Source organism: Micropterus dolomieu, linkage group LG02, assembly GCF_021292245.1.
Source record: "Micropterus dolomieu isolate WLL.071019.BEF.003 ecotype Adirondacks linkage group LG02, ASM2129224v1, whole genome shotgun sequence".
Taxonomy (NCBI): Eukaryota; Metazoa; Chordata; class Actinopteri; order Centrarchiformes; family Centrarchidae; genus Micropterus; species Micropterus dolomieu.
The window spans coordinates 20,756,612-20,775,340 of record NC_060151.1 but is presented as its reverse complement, the minus strand read 5'-3'; the positions used below and the strand labels follow the sequence as shown (position 1 = coordinate 20,775,340).

Genomic DNA, 18,729 nt, shown 5'->3' with positions numbered 1-18,729 from the left:
CTGTGAACATGTTTAATGGAAACAGTAAGTGGAGACAGCCTCTCATTATAAAATCCTTCTCAAGTAAGTCAGAATTTCAATTTGAGTAAGTTTTTTTTATTGGTGCAAATTAGTGTTTCAAAAATCTGCATATGCATTGCACAGCATCTATTTTGGGACAACATTTGAGCATAACCATCATACTTTTATGAGCAGAAATAGAGTCCAGTAGTCTATAAAACATTGTGTGATATTGCTAATATTATGTGGCATACTCTTCTAAATGAACTCTGTTCTCTTTCCAGACTTACTCTGGCCTGGTTGTGTGTTGTTGTGAACCCCTACAAGTGGCCTCCTGTGAATGATGCTCAGGATGCATTATTCAGTTATTTAGACAGTGACATGACTCAAGATGTGTCTCTCTTCCCTCAGTGGAGAATCCGGTGCAGGAAAGACTGTCAAGCGTTTATTCCAGTACTTTGCAACAATTGCAGTGGCTAGAGTTAAGAAGGCTGAGTCAACACAAGCAAAATATAGGTAAAATAGTTTCCTTATGAAACAATGGTCAGAAAATTGTCTGCTTATGGATTCTTTACATCTATTTAAAAAGAATTGTAGTGTTTGCTGGAAGATCGAATCATTGCAGCCAACCCTCTGCTGGAGCCTTATGGGAATGCTAAGACTGAGAGGAATGACAACTCGTATCGTTTTGTGTTAAAAGGCAAGATTTTTACAGTGATTTAAAGTGTTTGATATGGACTGGCAGGTCGGTCCACAGATTAGCGGCAGCTACACCAAAGCCTCAGTCACCTCTAGTTTTGGGTACATCCAGGAGGGCGAGTTGATAGATCTCAGCACTCTAGCTGGAGTGTGAACACACAAAAGAAGCTCCGTTAAGTGGAGTCAATCTATTAAAGCATTTAAAAGATAAAAGTAAGATTTTAAAATCAACCCTGTACATGAAGCCAGTGGAGGGAGCGCAACACAGGTGTGATGTGGTCCCTTTTTCTTTCTTGTCAGGTGGCAAGCAGCAGCATTTTGGACTAGTGGCGGATATCTGTTTATCAAATTTAAACGCACTGTCAAATAAGACAACAAGACTCTTCACAGTCAAGCAATTATTTGAAGCTGAGCCCATTCTGCATATTCAGCTAGAGCTAAACCAGATCAAAGCTAAGGTTGACCAGAAGCTGGCAGCGAAGGATGAGGTGATGGAGCAAAAAAGCCAGAGGGTGAATGATTCAATGCAGAGCACTTTCAATATCATAAGTTAGACTGAGTGCAGTGGCAGGGAGCTAAGGTGTGGACGCAAAGTGGCTGAGCAGGAGCTGGTTGATGCTAGTGAGCGTGTTGGACTGCTTCACTCTCAGGTGTGTTTTTATTAATTCACAAGAAATGTATCCCATCAAACATATGAGCCATATACCTGTAAAACACTCTCTTATCTTGGTCAATATTTAGAACACCAGTCTTCTGAACACCAAGAACAAACTGGAGGCTGACCTTGTTCAGGCTCAGTGTGAAGTGGATGAGTCTGTTCAGGAAGCAAGAAATGCTGAGGAGAAAGCCAAAAAGGCTATCACTGATGTGAGTTTATGTTAATGATTCTTCTTTTATATCTAAAATGCTATACATCACCAAATACTTGCTCACTTTTGACCATTAATGCCAACTTTTTCCCAAACTGCCCCTCATTTCAGGCTGCCATGATGGCTGAGGAGCTGAAGAAGGAGCAGGACACCAGCTCTCTGTCACGATCCTGTCCTGAGCTTGTCTGGGTTATATTATTTTGGTCATGCCTTCTTTGTCTTTTGATTTTGGTTTCTCTGTGTCTAGGTTTTGAGTTTCAGTCCTGTCTGTCTGTGGTCTTGTACCCAGTCTTCTGCTTTTTGGGAGTGCAGTGCTCTATTGCAATTCAATTCAATCAACTTTATTAATCCCACTTGGGGCAATTAGTTAAGAGCAGCATGTTTGCCACAGTACAGTCTAACGGGGTAATATGGTGTAAGGAGTTCTTTTTTGGGTTTAGTGATGGTCAACTCAGCATCTACTATAGCCTCAGTGAGCAGGTCTATCAGTTCTGTGTGGACCTTGGTCCTGAGGGAGATGCAATGCAATTATAGAAGCAATGAAGTGAGTGGCCTATTCTGTGTCATCATGAACTCCTACAAGTGGCTTCCTGTGTATGATGCTCAGGTTGTTGGGGCATATAGAGGCAAAAAGAGAGTTGAGGCTCCACCCACATCTTCTCCATCTCTGATAATGCTTATTAGTTCATGCACACTGGTATAGATATACTGGTTCTCATGTTTAAATTTGCAACCCCACCTGTCTGCCAGTTAAATTGCCTTTCAGCTGTCTTTGTTTTCAACTGTGTTCAAGGCTGAAAACATTCATTAGAAATTTAGAAAAGCAATCAAAAAGTAACTAAATGTAATTTATATGCCCTGGTATACAGGTGTCATCTCTCCAGTCTTCCATTTATGTGTGACAGTCTCCCTCTCTCTCTGTCTACACACTATATCAAATATAATACATTTTATCAGCAGCAAATGAGCTATAAAGAGGGATTGAAAATACTTGTGTTGGTCACTTGGACACTAAGTCCTCACACCATCTGCTTAAATCAGTACGTGTCCTAGAGCCAGCTCAAAAGAGGTCAACGTCAGTTAAGAAATGGACTCAAAAATGCCATAATGGACATAAGACCTCTGCCAGGATACATATCATGCTTCTTCAACAGATGTCACCTCCTTAGTATCAAATGTAGCAACTGAGGGAAGTTATTTTGTTTTGTGTGGAACTTATTTTGGGCATGATCTCAAACGAGTTGCCAACTGTTTTCATATCCATTAAAGGAGTTATACAAGAGGCAATTGAACTTAAATGGATAATACCTCATCTTTAATTTTATTACAGAAATATGAGATGTTCCAGAGTCCTGTAACTCTAGACCACAAACATTGGGTGATTTCCAAAAAACAAACACTATGTATATATCTGACATGGCATAAAAACATAATTAATAAGTGATTTGAGTTTGATTTATAAGATTAAATAGTGCAAAAAAACTAAACACTTCACGATATAGATTCTGATGTGTTCGGCATAAATGACACATAAGATTCATGAAGTGAGCACAATGAAAGTTTTCTTAAATTATTATTACAAAATATTATTAAGCATTATGAATGATTCTTACCCAGACTGAGTTTAACCTCTAAATGTATATTAAAGATGAATATTATTATTTAATTATGTGTCTTTTATTATGTGTTATGTAGGGTGAACTTTCTTTCATGTCAGTGATCTCAAATGTGAAAGTGTCCTGCAATTGAATACCAGTGGACTTTGGAAGACTTTCCAGAACAACCCCCAGACCTGCCAATGAATTTTTTTTTTTTTAAAGATGGTCAATGTTCACAACATGTTTTAACTTTAATGTCCTTTAAATGAAGAACTATAATTATGGGAATCATACACAAACCATATTCTGCACTATTAAATGAATGATACAATTTGGTCATCACTTTCATGCCTGCATTTGGAGGCAGTAGTGGATCAACATTTAGAGCAGCAAGCTTGTAACTAACTAAGATAATCTTGGGCAGAAAGGCATAAACACCTCCTTTCTCTTCAAATAATTTCACATGTGAAGGTTCCTACTTGTGTGTCTTAAGTACCCCCTAAAGCCATATTTGGTTTACTAGAATGTCTTTATGATTGAACAAAACCACTCTTTATGTTGTACTGCAATTATTTTTGTAGTTATATTGGTCATATCCGAAGTTACAATCAAATTAAATAAAATCACTGGTATAACATAATTATGTGTGCTGTATTTTTAAATTATAGTTGCAATTAAGAGATGTGAATTATGCATACCACCTGCTTAAACACCACTGACACAAAATAAACAACAGAATGAAAAGAGGCCATGACCATACTTAGTGAGAGACATGACATGGTTCTGACCAGTCACTCCCACCCTCTATAAAAGAGGCAGCTCTGAACGTCAGCATGAACTGAAATGCTCCCAGTACAGGTGAATGTATTCACTCAGACATTAGTTTGTACTCTTATTAGTTAGTTAGTCAAGTTAACGTGTTGCTAATTACATTTTGTATATAAAAAGTCTTGAGTGGAAAAAATTATTTCAAAACAAACTTTCTCAAAATACTCCTGACATATTGAAGACGTAGCTTCTACCAAGAAACACACAATTAATTACACACCCTGTCTTATCATGGGAATCTATTGAACTTTAATAATTCAACTGAATACAGTAAGTATGCAGTATATTATTAAGCCTTAATACATGTTTCTGCCTTTACCCTCTACTGTTTTCTAATTGACAAATTTGAAATTAGAAAAACAAACATACAAGTTATTGTACTCATGTTTCATCGTCTTTTTATAGCATCTTGGGACTCCACCAGAGACTGCCCCAATCATTCTTTTTTCGATCAAACTGAGGTAAAATATGTCATCTTAAAAAGCATGAAATCATCACCACCTGGATACAAGACCATATATATATGTCATGTGTATATGTTAAATATGTTATATCTTTCAGGGTCCACTGAACTGCCACCATGAGCACAGATGCAGAGATGGAGCAGTATGGCCCAGCAGCCATATACCTCCGAAAACCAGAGAGGGAGAGGATTGAGGCACCAAAACTGCTGTCTTTGTGGCTGATGCCGACGAGATGTACCTCAAGGGTAAACTTAAGAAGAAAGAAGGTAGCAAAGTTGAGACAGACACTGGAAAGTTGGGTGATTCATTCTTTCTTCCCTCTTTCTGTAGGAGGATGCCATTCGAGTGTGTATTTAAAATGACATTTTAAAACATTTGTGAACTATACATGTATCATTGTATTTTAAATTCAGTGACACTGTGAAAAGCAATGGCATCCATCTGATGAATGTTTTTACTTGAAATGATTTGCAGCAATTAACATCTTGTGCTTCACTGCTGAGGAGAAGTTGAGCATCTTTAAGCTGACTGGAGCTGTGATGCATCATGGCAACATAAATTCAAGCAGAAGCAGCATGAGGAGCAGGCTGAACCTGATGTCACTGAGGGTAATTGTTAAACTTATTACCTATTTATTTGGTGTGTAAAATACTACCCAAGTCAATATGTACTTATTGCTCATTGTCTTTCAGTGGCTGATAAAATTGTTTACCTACTGGGCCTGAACTCTGCTGACATGCTGAAAGCTCTGTGCTACCCAAAAGTCAAGGTCGGAAATGAGATGGTGACCAAAGTTCAGACCGTGCTAGGCGATTAAAAGAAAATTTAATATTTAAAAAATTAGGGAAATACTTGCATTTTGATATGAAAAAGTTATTCAGAGAAATTACCATAATAATAACATTATTTCTAGGTCAACAATTCTGTCGGTGATCTGTGTAAGTCTGTCTATGAGAAAATGTTCTTGTTGATGGTCATACGTCATGGAGTGTTGGATAGATTCGAGCTCTTTGATGTGAGTAGCTGAAAAATATGGTTCAGCCACTGGGGTATGCATAATCATTGTACTTCCATCATTTCTGACTTTATTAGAACTACACTTACATTAACAACCAGTAAAGAAGCCAAGATATCACCATGTAAAAGCAAAATACTTATTCTCTTCTTCCATTTCTCCTCTGTTGAACAAAAGTTACTGTACTGTTAAGGCACATCAAAGCTGCATGGGGGGAATTCACTTAGGCCAGACTTTGTTCCTGCTGAGTTCCTCTGCAGGCTGTGACTTAAATGCTATCTGTCTGCTCATGTAAATGTGTGATAAAGTAATACCATATCTAATTCATCTCTCTATTATATAAGTTGCAGGTCCAAAGAATGCTATTTAATTACACTAATTGCTGTTATTGCGCTGTAGATTGGTTCAATCACAGTGTGATTTTTGATTTGAAGTTTGACTTGCATACACAAATACAATAAATACTTCATGATGTAAGCTGTTGATAAGGATCCTTAAGAATTTAAAGTGGCTACTGGCTAAATTTAACAACCTGATGGGGAAAGGAAAGAAAGATTTGAACTAACCGTTACTACATGTATGGATGCATGTATGTATGTTTGCTTTCAAATTAATATGGATATTCATCTGTGTATATCTGTGGGCGTATGCTCATGTATAGCCTTGTCTACATTTAGGCAACATCTGCTTATTTAAATATTTAATTACAGCCAATAAATGCAGAAAATAAAGTTGGTCAGAATAAAGCAAATATAATAAACATGAAATAATTTAGTTTAGGCTTTGCCTTGGTGCTTAGACCTGCCAACAAATGCCTGTTAGAAGAAAACAAAACACCCCACATTTCCTTAGATCTGTAGACCACTACTAACCTCAATCACTCCAGCCTCCTTAGAGTCAGCTGCCCTGCCAATCTCCTGCTTTTCTCTCTCTCTCTCTCTCTCTCTCTCTCTCTCTCTCTCTCTCTCTCTCTCTCTCCTAAAATATCTTTGAATATCCATCTGGTTATTGAATTAAGGATACAATAGCATTAAAAGGGACACTATGATATGTAGTTTTCACTGACAATACCATTCTATGGGGACTGATATTGTTTTGAAATACTATAGAGATAGACTATATTGATATTGTTCACACTAGCTAGTCTAGTGTTTTCCATAGCCAACTAAAATATCCCCTTTCTTTTGCCTCAAGTAAACAGAGCTAAAGTCAAGCAGGTGACATTAACAACAACTTACAGTTTCACTCTACATCAACAATCTCCTCTCAACACACACCTCTTAAAACGTCTTTCTATCACTACCAGAATGTTTAAGCCAATAAATATAAATCATACTTGTGTTATTATATTGTATTTCTCAATATTCTTGCTTCTCTTTGTTGGGGACATGTCTGCACTGTAAAAAGAAAAAAAAAAAATAATGTAAATCTTATAATTTCCTATTATTATTTGGAAGATCTTAGGCCTATTTTAGGGTAACTTCAGCCCCCCTAAAATATGCCTAATGATGTCCATTGCTGTTTCACTTAGGTCCAGCCTAAAACGAAGCTGATGAATCCTCTATGGTAATGCACAGTACTCATTCATGCTAATTTAAACATCTAATCCACATATTACAAATAAAAAATCAAAGACACCTGGTAAGATACGCATAGCCCAGTTTGGTGCACCATGACTGGGTAATGTAAAGGAATTTAAGTAATATGTTGCCATGTGCAGGTCTTATGGAGAACTTATGGTAATTCACCAGCTGAGGTGTAAGAGTCTGCTGGAAGGCATCAGAATCTGCAGAAAGGGCTTCCCCAGCAGAATCATGGTGACTTCAAGCAGAGGTGATTTTTAAGTAGATGTACTTCAACTTAATATGATGACAAATAAGGTAAATATGTGTGACAATTTGATTTTCATTTTCACATACAACCATTTTCACATACAACAGAGCCCAGAGAAAAACTGGCCATGGCTGAAACTGTATTTTAAGATCAAGCCTCTTCTGAAGAGTGCTGAGACTGAGAAGGAGCTGCGACAGATGAAGGAGAACTATGATAAGATGAAATCAGACCCGGCTGCTGCCCTGGCCAAGAAGAAGGAATTGGAGGAGAAGATGGTTTCCCTGCTGCAGGAAAAGAATGACCTGCAACTCCAAGTGGCTTCATTAAGTAGGAAACAAAGCAAAAATTATTCTATCACATATACACTTTACAAATTAAACACTGTTGCTCACATTTTTAGATTTCTATGTGATATAAAGAGTCCTTGTCTTCTTATGTGCCTTACCAAAGTGTTAAAGCCCCCTAAGAGGCCCACCAGCAAACACTTGATGATCTCTGGCTGGAGCAGCAAGTGGACGATGTAAGAATACTTTTGTTTTTACATTGTAGCTTTGCCCTGTAATTACTTAGTATTGGTGCTCTGTCTTTTAAATGCCTCAAATCAACTATCATTAACTGTAATCTGATAGCTTGAGGGATCACTGGAGCAAGAGAAGAAGCTCCGCATGGACCTTGAGAGAGCCAAGAGAAAGCTTGAGGGAGATCTGAAACTGGCCCAGGAATCCATAATGGATCTGGAGAACGACAAGCAGCAATCTGTAAGTTTTTCGTTTGTTTCAGGTTATTAATCCTCTTTTCAGCATCTCACATATTAAACCCCTACAACAGTAAAACTTTGATAGTAAAAGCTTTCTTGGTATCCTCATCAAGGAAAGACTTTTGGTGCTCAGCTTATTAGCAAATCGTATATCATAAACAACAACTTAAATTCCAGTAAATAAACCTTCTATCATCAAATCTAGGCTCACATGGAGTGTGAATTTATGTTTGAGTCTTATTTTGTATGTAAAATGCTACATCACCAAATACTTAGTCACGTTTCGATCCTTAATGTAAATTTTTTCAATTAGAATTCCAAGCTGCCCATCATTTCAGGCTGCCATGATCGCTGAGGAGCTGAAGAAGGAGCAGGACACCAGCTCTCACCTGGAGAGGATGAAGAAGAACCTGAAGGTCACAGTCAAGGACCTGCAGCATCGCCTGGATGAGGCTGAGAACCTCGCCATGAAGGGTGGCAAGAAGCAGCTCCAGAAACTCCAGGGTATGAACTGTATATACTGTATGAGTTTTAGGATGTAAAAAAATGTAAAATTTATATATTTAAAATTTTCCCTTGGTGATCAATAAAGTATTCTAATTCTGTAATTGCACTTTCAATGAGTAGAATAAATTCAACCTTCCTTAGTACTAAAGTTTTTGATGAATTATTGATCATCACATTTCAGTTGAGTGAGCTGGAAGCGGAAGTTGAGGTCGAAGAGAGAAGTGGAGTTGATGCTGATCCAAAACTAAGTCGGGAAATCAGCCATGCTGTGATGTCTTGTGGTACAGTGTCAGCAGCACTGTACCGCTGTGAGTTTTTAAGTCCAAATGTCCCTTTGAAATGATGTAAAGTAAAGTGCGCATACAAGTTGAAATCTTAAATTTGCAACATGGGGCGTCGAGAGGAATCAGTAGTTATTGATAGTAATAGTTACTGTTTTTAAAAGCTTAGATCTTTCATTGTTGGCATGTTTGAGAAAGTCTGAACAGGACAAAACTCCAGCAACACTTACGTAGTAAATAGAACCACTTTATTTTGAGATCATCATGTTTCAGCTTGGGGCCTTCATCAGGTTCGTGTTGGTCTGACAATAAAGTTGTTCATCTCCGCGCACCTTGAAAGTCGGTGAAATTATCAGAAAACCCTACTCTGAGACCCTACCCTGAGAAACACTCTTACGACCTTCAACAACTAAGCTCTTCCCAAAAGTCATTTGGTGTTGAGTTAAATTGTCCGTTTAATTCTGTTTATTGGTGCAAAAATAATTTAGCTAAATTGTTCATTACTTCTCCACTGGTGAATTAGACCATGCAATTCATGGAACAATAAATGACTTTACAAGACCTGAAATCAATCTTGCCCTTCTTTGGGATGTCACAAGTGACAACTTTATAGAGGGTGCCAAGTCACGCAAGTATTAGCACTCCTGGAGGAAATTAAACCTTGACTTGGAATCTTGGAACAGATTGAGGTCTCTGGCAGGTTTCTTTGCTTAGCAGAATCCCTATATGTCAAAGGAACTGCATAAATCACTCAGGGTCCAAGTAATTATCACTTTTTCACTCAAACAGTATTTAGATTTCCATGAGCATCCATGTCGGATGAAACACACACCTACACACACACACAAACACATACAAACAAACACTGTATCAAAATATCAAGTTTGAAGCAAAGACCTGATGTAATCAGTATCAGGAGCAAATAAGCTATAAAGAGTGATGGAAAATATGTGTGTCGGTCACTTGGCAACCACTAAGTCCTGACACCATCTGCTTAAATCAATATGTGTCCAAGAGCCAGCTGAAAAGAGGTCAGCATCAGTTAAGAAATGGACTCAAAAATGCTTAAATGAACATAAGCCCTCTGCCAAGACACTTATCATGCTTCTTTAGCAGATGCCACCTCCTTAGTATCAAATGTAGCAACCGCTGAAGTTATTTTGCCTAGTGTGGAACTTATTTTGGGCCTGATGTCAAACGAGTTGCCAACTCTTATCCATTTAAGGAGTTATACAACAAGCGACTGAGCTTATATGGATAATACTTCAACATGAATTTTATTACAGGAATATGAGATGTGCCAGAGTGCTGTAACTCTAGACCACAAACATTGGCTCATTTCTAAAAACCAAGCTCTATCTATGTATCTGACATGGCATAAGCACATAATGCGATGTGAACTCAATTAATAAAGTGCTTTGATTTTGATTCATAAGATTAAATAGTGCACAAACACAACTACACACCATGATATAGATTTTAAGGTGTTCTTTAGGTATTATTGACATGTTTCACAAGGTATTATGAGCACAATAAAAGTTTTGTTAAATTATTATTACAAAACATTATTAAGCATTATGAATTAGAATCAGACTTAGTTCAATCTCTAAATGAATATTAAAGACGAATATTATTATTTAATTAACATGTGTTGACAACTTATATTAATGTAATTTAGGATGAACTTTCTTTCATGTCAGAGATCACAAATGTGCAAGTGTCCTGCAATTGAATACCAGTGGACTTTGGAAGACTTTCCAGAACAACCCCCAGACCTGCCAATGAATTTAAGAAATAGATGGTCAATGTTCACAACATGTTTTGAGTTTAATGTCCATTAAATCAAGACATATAATTACTGGAATCATACACAACCCATATTCTGCACTATTAAATGAATGATACAATTTGGCCATCACTTTCATGCCTGCATTTGGAGGCAGTAGTATTTAGAGCAGCAAGCTTGTAGCTGATGAAGATAATCTAGAGCAGAAATGCATAAACACCTCCTTCTTTCTCTTCAAATAATTTGACATATATGGGTCCTTCAGCACTCCCTTAAACCTTATATGTTAACTTGAATGTCTTTTTTTAATTAAAGCTACTTGTGTGTGAGTAAATTTCAGCAACTCTTGTACTGCAATTTTTTGTATTGGTAGAAAGGCTTTGTTCATAGTAAAAATTAAACAACCACATTGTGTTGGTCACATCCCAAGTTGCAATCAAATTAAATAAAATCAATTGGTGTAACATCATAATGTGTGCTGTATTATTTTTAATTATTATATATTATATATAAGTTACAATTAAGAGTTGTGACTCTCTACCTCCTTAAACACCATTGACATAAAATAAGCAACAGAATGAAAAGAAGCCATGACCATACTGAGTGAGAGACTATGTGCTGACCAGTCACTCCCACCCTCTATAAAAGAGGCAGCTCTGGACTTCACCATGAACTGATAGGCTCCCAACACAGGTGAGTGTATTCACTCAGACATCAGTTTGTACTCTCATTCATTAGTTAGTCAAGTTAAAGTGCTGCTAATTACTTGTGCATAATAAGATACATTAGTGGTTGTCTTGAGTGGGCAACATTATTCCAAAAAACATTTCTTTAAATACTCTTAACACATTGAAGACGTAGCTTCCTCCAAAGACACACAATTAATTAGTTTGTGTTGGCATCTAATCCGTACCCTGTCTTATCATATAAATACTAAATGATGATTAACGGTGATACTATTACTATGGTTGTGGAGGGCAATTGAGGGGAAAGAAGAGTATTGAACTTTCATGATTCAACTGAATACGTTTAGTATACAGTAAATTATTAAGTCTAAATACGTGTTTCCGCCATTACCGTCTACTGGTTTGAAATTGAAATTAGAAAAACAAACTATTGTTTATTGCACTTATGTTTAATTGTCTTTTCATAGCATCTTGGGACTCCACCAGAGACTCCCCACTCATTCTTTTCTAGAACAAGCAGAGGTAAAAGATGTCTTCATAAAAAGCATGAAATATCCAGCACCTGGATACAAGACCATATCTGTATCATGTTTATATGTTAAAATTATTGTGGATACTTCATTTTTTCAGGCTCCACTGAACTGCCACCATGAGCACAGACGCAGAGATGGAGCAGTATGGCCCAGCGGCCATATACCTCCGAAAACCAGAGAGGGAGAGGATTGAGGCACAAGCCAGTCCTTTTGATGCCAAAACAGCCGTCTTTGTGGCTGATCCAGACGAGATGTACCTCAAGGGTAAACTTGTGAAGAAAGAGGGTGGCAAAGCCACGGTTGAGACAGAAAATGGAAAGGTAGGTTATTCATTATTTTACCTTTTTGAACAAAACTCCCCTCTTTCTGTAGGAGGATGCCATCCTATCCATGAGTGTGTATTTAAAACAACATATTAGTAAAGCAACTACTGAACTATATGTTTATTATTGTACTTTAAATTCAGTAAAACTGTGAACAACAATGGTATCCATCTGATGAATGTTTTTATTTGAAATGATTTCTTAGTAAAGAAAAATCAATTTATTTCCGATTCAGACGCTCACTGTAAAAGAGGACGACATCCATCCGAGGAATCCCCCAAAGTATGACAAAATTGAGGACATGGTCATGATGACCCACCTCAATGAGCCTTGTGTGTTGTACAACCTCAAAGAGCGTTATGCCTCATGGATGATCTACGTGAGTTTCCACTATATTATACAAATTCAATTTGTATGTACATATGTATGAGTATCTTGATAATTTGTTCATTCTTAAGCAAGATTATGTAAAATTTGCTGTTTTTTGTGATTTGGTGGCCCTGCAGTTTCAGAGTGTAATTCCCAGCTGTCTAAATAAGCTGTGCAGCTGTACAACTGCATTGGTTTGAGTACATTACTTACTAAAAAACTAGCAAGACGAAAACTTTGACAAACATCAAACATGTGCAACAACACAAGACAAAGCAAACCAGCTAATAAGTTGTTACTTACTAGTCCAACAGCAAGGCGGCCAGCTTGGCATCTGTCTTGCTGGTTTGCTGAAGATTTTTGTTAGTATGTGACATGGTACCGTAGAACATAACGTTCTCACTCTTACACGTCAGTGTACCACCAAAATGATTTTGAAGGTGTAATTTTAAAATAAAATTACTACATAATTTAGCTTTAACAGGGGAAAGGTGGTCAATAGGACCATCCTCTGTGTGGAGCATTTACTCAACTTTGAAATTGTGGATAACTATTACATTATATTCTCAAATAAACACTGAATTTGCAAATATTTGTTTTATTTGAAAAATAAAAAGTGAGAACAGCAAAAAAAGGTTTAGAGAATATTATGAATCCAAGATGAAACTGACAGAAGGGCAGGAGTGAAAAAGGCGCAGTTACAAATCCATCTGCTATACTTCAGAACCATGGAAAGCGTCATGGATTTATCAATATACAGACATCCCCCCACAAATGTTAATAAATAATAAATGTTATCACTGTGTGTATGTGCTGTCCTATTACAGACCTACTCTGGGTTGTTCTGCGTTGTCGTGAATCCCTACAAGTGGCTTCCTGTATATGATGCTGTAGTTGTGGCGGGATACAGAGGAAAGAAGAGGATTGAGGCACCACCCCACATCTTCTCCATCTCAGACAATGCCTATCAGTTCATGCAAATTGGTAAGATGGATCTTTCTAGTGTTCAAATATGAATACACAGAGGTTAAATGTATGTTCAACAAAAACTTATCGAAAGAATGATAAAAATGGAATTCAGATGAAGCATGTATATTTATATTTCAGATCGGGAGAATCAGTCTGTCCTGATTACGTGAGTATTAAACTAAATATAATGCTAAATCTTTATAAACTTCATTATATGAAGCAGAAACTTGACATTGTGTTTTTGTTCCCCAGTGGAGAATCTGGTGCTGGAAAGACTGTCAACACCAAGCGTGTCATCCAGTACTTTGCAACAATTGCAGCTATTGGAGCTAAGAAGGCTGAGCCAGTAGCTGGCAAAATGCAGGTAAAATTAGTTGTTTAAGATAAACTGTTTGTTAGAGGAAAATTAATTTGAAAGCATCACTCATGTAAGTCAAATATTCTCATGCAGGGCTCCCTTGAGGACCAAATCGTTGCAGCCAACCCTCTACTAGAGGCCTACGGTAATGCCAAGACTGTGAGGAATGACAACTCCTCTCGTTTTGTAAGTAACTGAGGGAATATTTTGAGACTTTTGTTGCTAAATTACAATAACTGATTTTATTAATGGTCTTCCTGTCTAGGGTAAATTCATCAGGATCCACTTTGGCGCTACTGGCAAGCTGGCATCAGCTGATATTGAAACATGTAAGTTTCAACCATGGACTAAGTCAATCATTAATCTCTGATAAAGCGATATATTATAATGAAAAACGGTAATCTGAAAGACTGTAGTTAAATGTGTTCATTTCATGTTCATAGATCTACTTTAAAAGTCCTGTGTCACCTTCCGGTTGCTTTCTGTTGTCATTTTCTACATTTTACGGTTGTTTTAATTTATTCTTGGGTATGACGCTAGCTTTGGAAAGACAGTTGTTGCCACTGTATGATTTCATACATACTACAATATACTGTAATGTGACCTTGATTTGTTCATCTTAGATCTGCTGGAGAAGTCTCGTGTCACCTTCCAGTTGTCTGCTGAGAGGAGTTACCATATCTTCTATCAGCTAATGACTGGCCACAAGCCTGAGCTCCTGGGTATGTACAAAATAAATTAAAAATTTAAATGTAAACAATGCAAATGTAACACCAAATAACACTATGTATTTCTGTTGTGCTCGTGTAGAGGCTCTTCTGATCACCACCAATCCCTATGACTACCCAATGATCAGTCAGGGTGAAATCACTGTCAAAAGCATTGATGATGTGGAGGAGTTCATTGCAACAGATGTAAGATAACAATGCAGGTAAATAGATGGTATACTGGGAAAAATGTTTCACATACCAATAGCTTTGCTTCATTTACATTGCAGACTGCAATTGACATCTTGGGGTTCAATGCTGATGAGAAATTGGGCATCTACAAGCTGACTGGAGCTGTGATGCATCATGGCAACATGAAATTCAAGCAGAAGCAGCGTGAGGAGCAGGCTGAACCTGATGGCACTGAGGGTAAATAATAAATTTTCATCAAACAAGTATTTTAGTCTTTTAAATACTACTCAAGTCAATGTGTACTTAATACTCATTGTCTTCCAGTGGCTGATAAAATCGCTTACCTCCTGGGCCTGAACTCTGCTGATATGCTGAAAGCTCTGTGCTACCCAAGAGTCAAGGTTGGAAATGAGATGGTGACCAAAGGTCAGACTGTGCCACAGGTGATAAAAAGAAATTTCCTATTTAAAAACCCCCGAAAACACTTGATTTTCATATGAAAAAGTTATTCAGCGAAATGACAATAAAAATATCATTGTATCTAGGTCAACAATGCTGTCAGTGCTCTGTGTAAGTCTGTCTATGAGAAAATGTTCTTGTGGATGGTCATCCGTATCAATGAGATGCTGGACACAAAGCAGGCAAGACAGTTCTACATTGGAGTGTTGGATATCGCTGGATTTGAGATCTTTGATGTGAGTAGCTGAAAAATATCTGAGCAGTTCAACCTTATTTTGGCAAGAAATTAAATGTTTTTCTGTAATTACAGTTCAACAGCCTGGAGCAACTCTGCATCAACTTCACCAATGAGAAACTGCAACAGTTCTTCAATCACACTATGTTTGTTCTGGAGCAAGAGGAGTACAAGAAAGAAGGCATTCAGTGGGAGTTCATTGACTTTGGTATGGATTTGGCTTCCTGTATTGAGCTTATCGAGAAGGCAAGTAATTACTCCTGAAGACATGATTTGTTTGTTCTTGTGTAAATGTTTACTTCCACAAACAAATATTTCAAAATATAATGTAAACTTCTCTTAGCCACTGGGAATCTTCTCCATCCTTGAAGAGGAGTGCATGTTCCCCAAGGCCTCTGACACAACTTTCAAGAACAAGCTGCATGATCAGCATCTTGGCAAGACCAAGGCCTTTGAGAAGCCAAAGCCTGGAAAGGGCAAAGCTGAGGCTCACTTTGCCCTGGTTCACTATGCTGGTACAGTGGACTACAACATCACTGGCTGGCTGGAGAAGAACAAGGACCCCCTGAATGACTCAGTTATTCAGCTCTACCAGAAAGCTTCAAACAAACTGCTGGCCTTCCTGTATGCAGCCCATGGTGCAGCCGATGGTAAGAAATAAGAGTGAGCAGAGTATTCAGAAACTGTGTGTATCCTGTACAGATGTTTTAACCTGCTAAACTATTTTCTACTTTAAAGATAGAGTAACATTATTAAAATTGCCTTCTCTTTATGAGCTGGCAACTAATCAGAAAGTGCAGCTTACATTTATAATGTTACCCGGGGTACAGTAAGTTTGTTGTGACGGGCAAGAAACTGTGTCTGCTTCACTTGGGTAAGGCTTAGTAAGAAGCTAATGAATGCTCTCTTGTAATATACTAATTTATGTTAATTTAAAAAATCAAATCCAATTTCCACAGAGAAGAAAACTTATAACAGGTTCAGTGCCAATAATGATATTCAATGTTTTGCTAAACAGAGGCTGCTGCAGGGGGCAAGAAGGGTGGCAAGAAGAAGGGTGGTGCCTTCCAGACCGTGTCTGCTGTATTCAGAGTATGTATTGTTACATGTTTTTTTAAAAAGCAGTTACAAAACTCATCTTAAAATACTGACCAACTATCTTGCTGATCTACAGGAGAATTTGGGCAAGCTGATGACCAACTTGAGGAGCACTCACCCTCATTTTGTCCGTTGCCTGATTCCTAATGAATCAAAGACACCTGGTAAGAAGCGCATAAGCCAGTTTTGTGCAAAATGTATGACATGGTAATCTAAAGGAATTTAAATAATACCTTTGCAACGTGCAGGTCTTATGGAGAACTTCTTGGTCATCCACCAGCTGAGATGTAACGGTGTGCTGGAAGGTATCAGAATCTGCAGAAAGGGCTTCCCCAGCAGAATCATCTATGGTGACTTCAAGCAGAGGTGATTTTTCAGTAGAAGTACTTCAAGTTATTATGATGTAAAACACCAGGCTGAGAAGTAAAGTAAATATGAGTAACAACATAATAATCTTTTTCAGATACAAAGTATTGAATGCCAGTGTGATCCCTGAGGGACAGTTCATTGACAACAAGAAAGCTTCAGAGAAGCTGCTGGGCTCAATTGATGTGGACCACACTCAGTACATGTTTGGACACACAAAGGTTCATCCTTATAGAAACTATTAACATATTAAGTGTTCCTGTTACAGCCAAGTGTACTGAGGACTGATTTTCTTCACTTGACAACACAGGTGTTCTTCAAAGCTGGTCTGCTGGGTCAGCTGGAGGAGATGAGAGATGAGAAACTGGCTACACTGGTGACCATGACTCAGGCTCTCTGCAGAGCATACCTCATGAGGAGAGAGTTTGTTAAGATGATGGAGAGGAGGTAGGATTCTCAATTAGTACACTAAACTTTACTGTCCAATTATATAGGTTACAGATATTCATTGTTAAATTGGTATGCTATGCATCTCTACAAACTCATATTTCAGTAGAAATTACATTACATCTATATATATTTTTTAGGGAATCTATCTATGCCATCCAGTACAATATCCGTTCATTCATGAATGTGAAAAACTGGCCATGGCTGAAACTGTACTTCAAGATCAAGCCTCTTCTGAAGAGTGCTGAGACTGAGAAGGAGCTGCAACAGATGAAGGAGAACTATGATAAGATGAAATCAGACCTGGCTGCTGCCCTGGCCAAGAAGAAGGAGCTGGAGGAGAAGATGGTTTCTCTGCTGCAGGAAAAGAATGACCTGCAACTCCAAGTGGCTTCAGTAAGTAGGAAACACAGCATTCCATCATATATGCTTTTTAATATTATTAATTGAACACTGGTGTTCAGATATCTAGGTAGGTGAGGCCACATAGGTTGCTTGTCTTCTGTTTGTCTTCCTAAAGTTGAGATTAACTATAGGAATAATTAACTAAAAAATAGGAACATTAAAATATTTAAAACTGCAGTGTCTCCCCCTTCTGACAGTGAAGATAATTAAAACATGACGATACGTCCTTATGACGTGATCTGCCATTTGGAGTTGCTGCTTTCACTAGGTCACTCCCCCTTCACCTATGGCAGACAATCATTGCTGTTTGGCAAATAGCACATCACTACCAAAACAGTATACTAATACTACTACTACTCCAGTATACTACTAATACAAGGAGATTTACCTGACAATGACAGGCTTAATCACCATTGTGTCAAATTGTTTGGCAAGCAGAAATTCATTTATCTAGCTCATTTAGTCTAGCTTTAACATGTACCAAACTAACTAAATTATTGTGGGTTCAAAATGTACTATAGGAAAGTGAAAACCTCTCTGATGCTGAGGAAAGGTGTGAGGGGCTCATTAAGAGCAAGATCCAGCTCGAAGCTAAACTCAAAGAGACAACTGAGAGACTGGAGGATGAAGAGGAAATCAATGCTGAGCTGACTGGTAAGAAGAGGAAGCTGGAGGATGAATGCTCTGAGCTGAAGAAAGACATTGATGACTTGGAGCTCACCTTGGCTAAAGTGGAGAAGGAGAAGCATGCCACAGAAAACAAGGTTCCTATCATTTTAAATCTATCATCTTTTAAAGATAGACTATATAGATATAAAGTGATGGAAATAATGCACCTTTCACATCATTTCAGGTAAAAAACCTGACAGAGGAGATGGCATCTCAAGATGAGTCTATTGCCAAGTTAACAAAGGAGAAGAAAGCCCTCCAAGAGGCCCACCAGCA

The 18,729-nt window shown here is 37.8% G+C and overlaps 2 protein-coding genes across 2 annotated transcripts in view; both read left to right on the top strand.

Annotated features, from left to right (window-relative positions):
* The window catches only part of LOC123958568 (myosin heavy chain, fast skeletal muscle-like), a 90,944-nt gene that overhangs the window by 66,785 nt on the left and 5,430 nt on the right, over positions 1-18,729 (top strand). Inside the window, exons 3-23 of the mRNA XM_046031987.1 lie at positions 11,954-12,176; positions 12,415-12,558; positions 13,376-13,532; positions 13,656-13,683; positions 13,770-13,881; positions 13,969-14,061; positions 14,141-14,204; positions 14,499-14,597; positions 14,686-14,789; positions 14,873-15,011; positions 15,099-15,217; positions 15,320-15,469; positions 15,544-15,714; positions 15,812-16,118; positions 16,487-16,560; positions 16,643-16,730; positions 16,815-16,932; positions 17,030-17,153; positions 17,243-17,379; positions 17,520-17,775; positions 18,306-18,548. Of these exons, the coding sequence (XP_045887943.1) occupies positions 11,973-12,176; positions 12,415-12,558; positions 13,376-13,532; positions 13,656-13,683; positions 13,770-13,881; positions 13,969-14,061; positions 14,141-14,204; positions 14,499-14,597; positions 14,686-14,789; positions 14,873-15,011; positions 15,099-15,217; positions 15,320-15,469; positions 15,544-15,714; positions 15,812-16,118; positions 16,487-16,560; positions 16,643-16,730; positions 16,815-16,932; positions 17,030-17,153; positions 17,243-17,379; positions 17,520-17,775; positions 18,306-18,548 (2,931 nt within the window). The 5' untranslated portion in view covers positions 11,954-11,972. The remainder of the gene's footprint in view (positions 1-11,953; positions 12,177-12,414; positions 12,559-13,375; positions 13,533-13,655; positions 13,684-13,769; positions 13,882-13,968; positions 14,062-14,140; positions 14,205-14,498; positions 14,598-14,685; positions 14,790-14,872; positions 15,012-15,098; positions 15,218-15,319; positions 15,470-15,543; positions 15,715-15,811; positions 16,119-16,486; positions 16,561-16,642; positions 16,731-16,814; positions 16,933-17,029; positions 17,154-17,242; positions 17,380-17,519; positions 17,776-18,305; positions 18,549-18,729) is intronic.
* On the top strand, positions 734-8,913 carry LOC123967247 (myosin-8-like). Its single transcript, XM_046043307.1, has 6 exons — positions 734-815; positions 1,000-1,211; positions 1,254-1,349; positions 1,441-1,566; positions 8,402-8,570; positions 8,750-8,913. The coding sequence occupies exons 1-6, from the start codon at positions 734-736 to the stop codon at positions 8,911-8,913; spliced, it is 849 nt and encodes a 282-aa protein (XP_045899263.1).

Coding starts and splice junctions, on each gene's coding strand:
- LOC123967247 (XM_046043307.1), top strand. CDS start 734: ATGGACTGGCAGGTCGGTCCACAGATTAGCGGCAGCTACACCAAAGCC. Junction 1,212..1,253: donor TGGAGCAAAAAAGCCAGAGG/GTGAATGATTCA, acceptor ATCATAAGTTAG/ACTGAGTGCAGTGGCAGGGA. Junction 1,350..1,440: donor TTGGACTGCTTCACTCTCAG/GTGTGTTTTTAT, acceptor GTCAATATTTAG/AACACCAGTCTTCTGAACAC.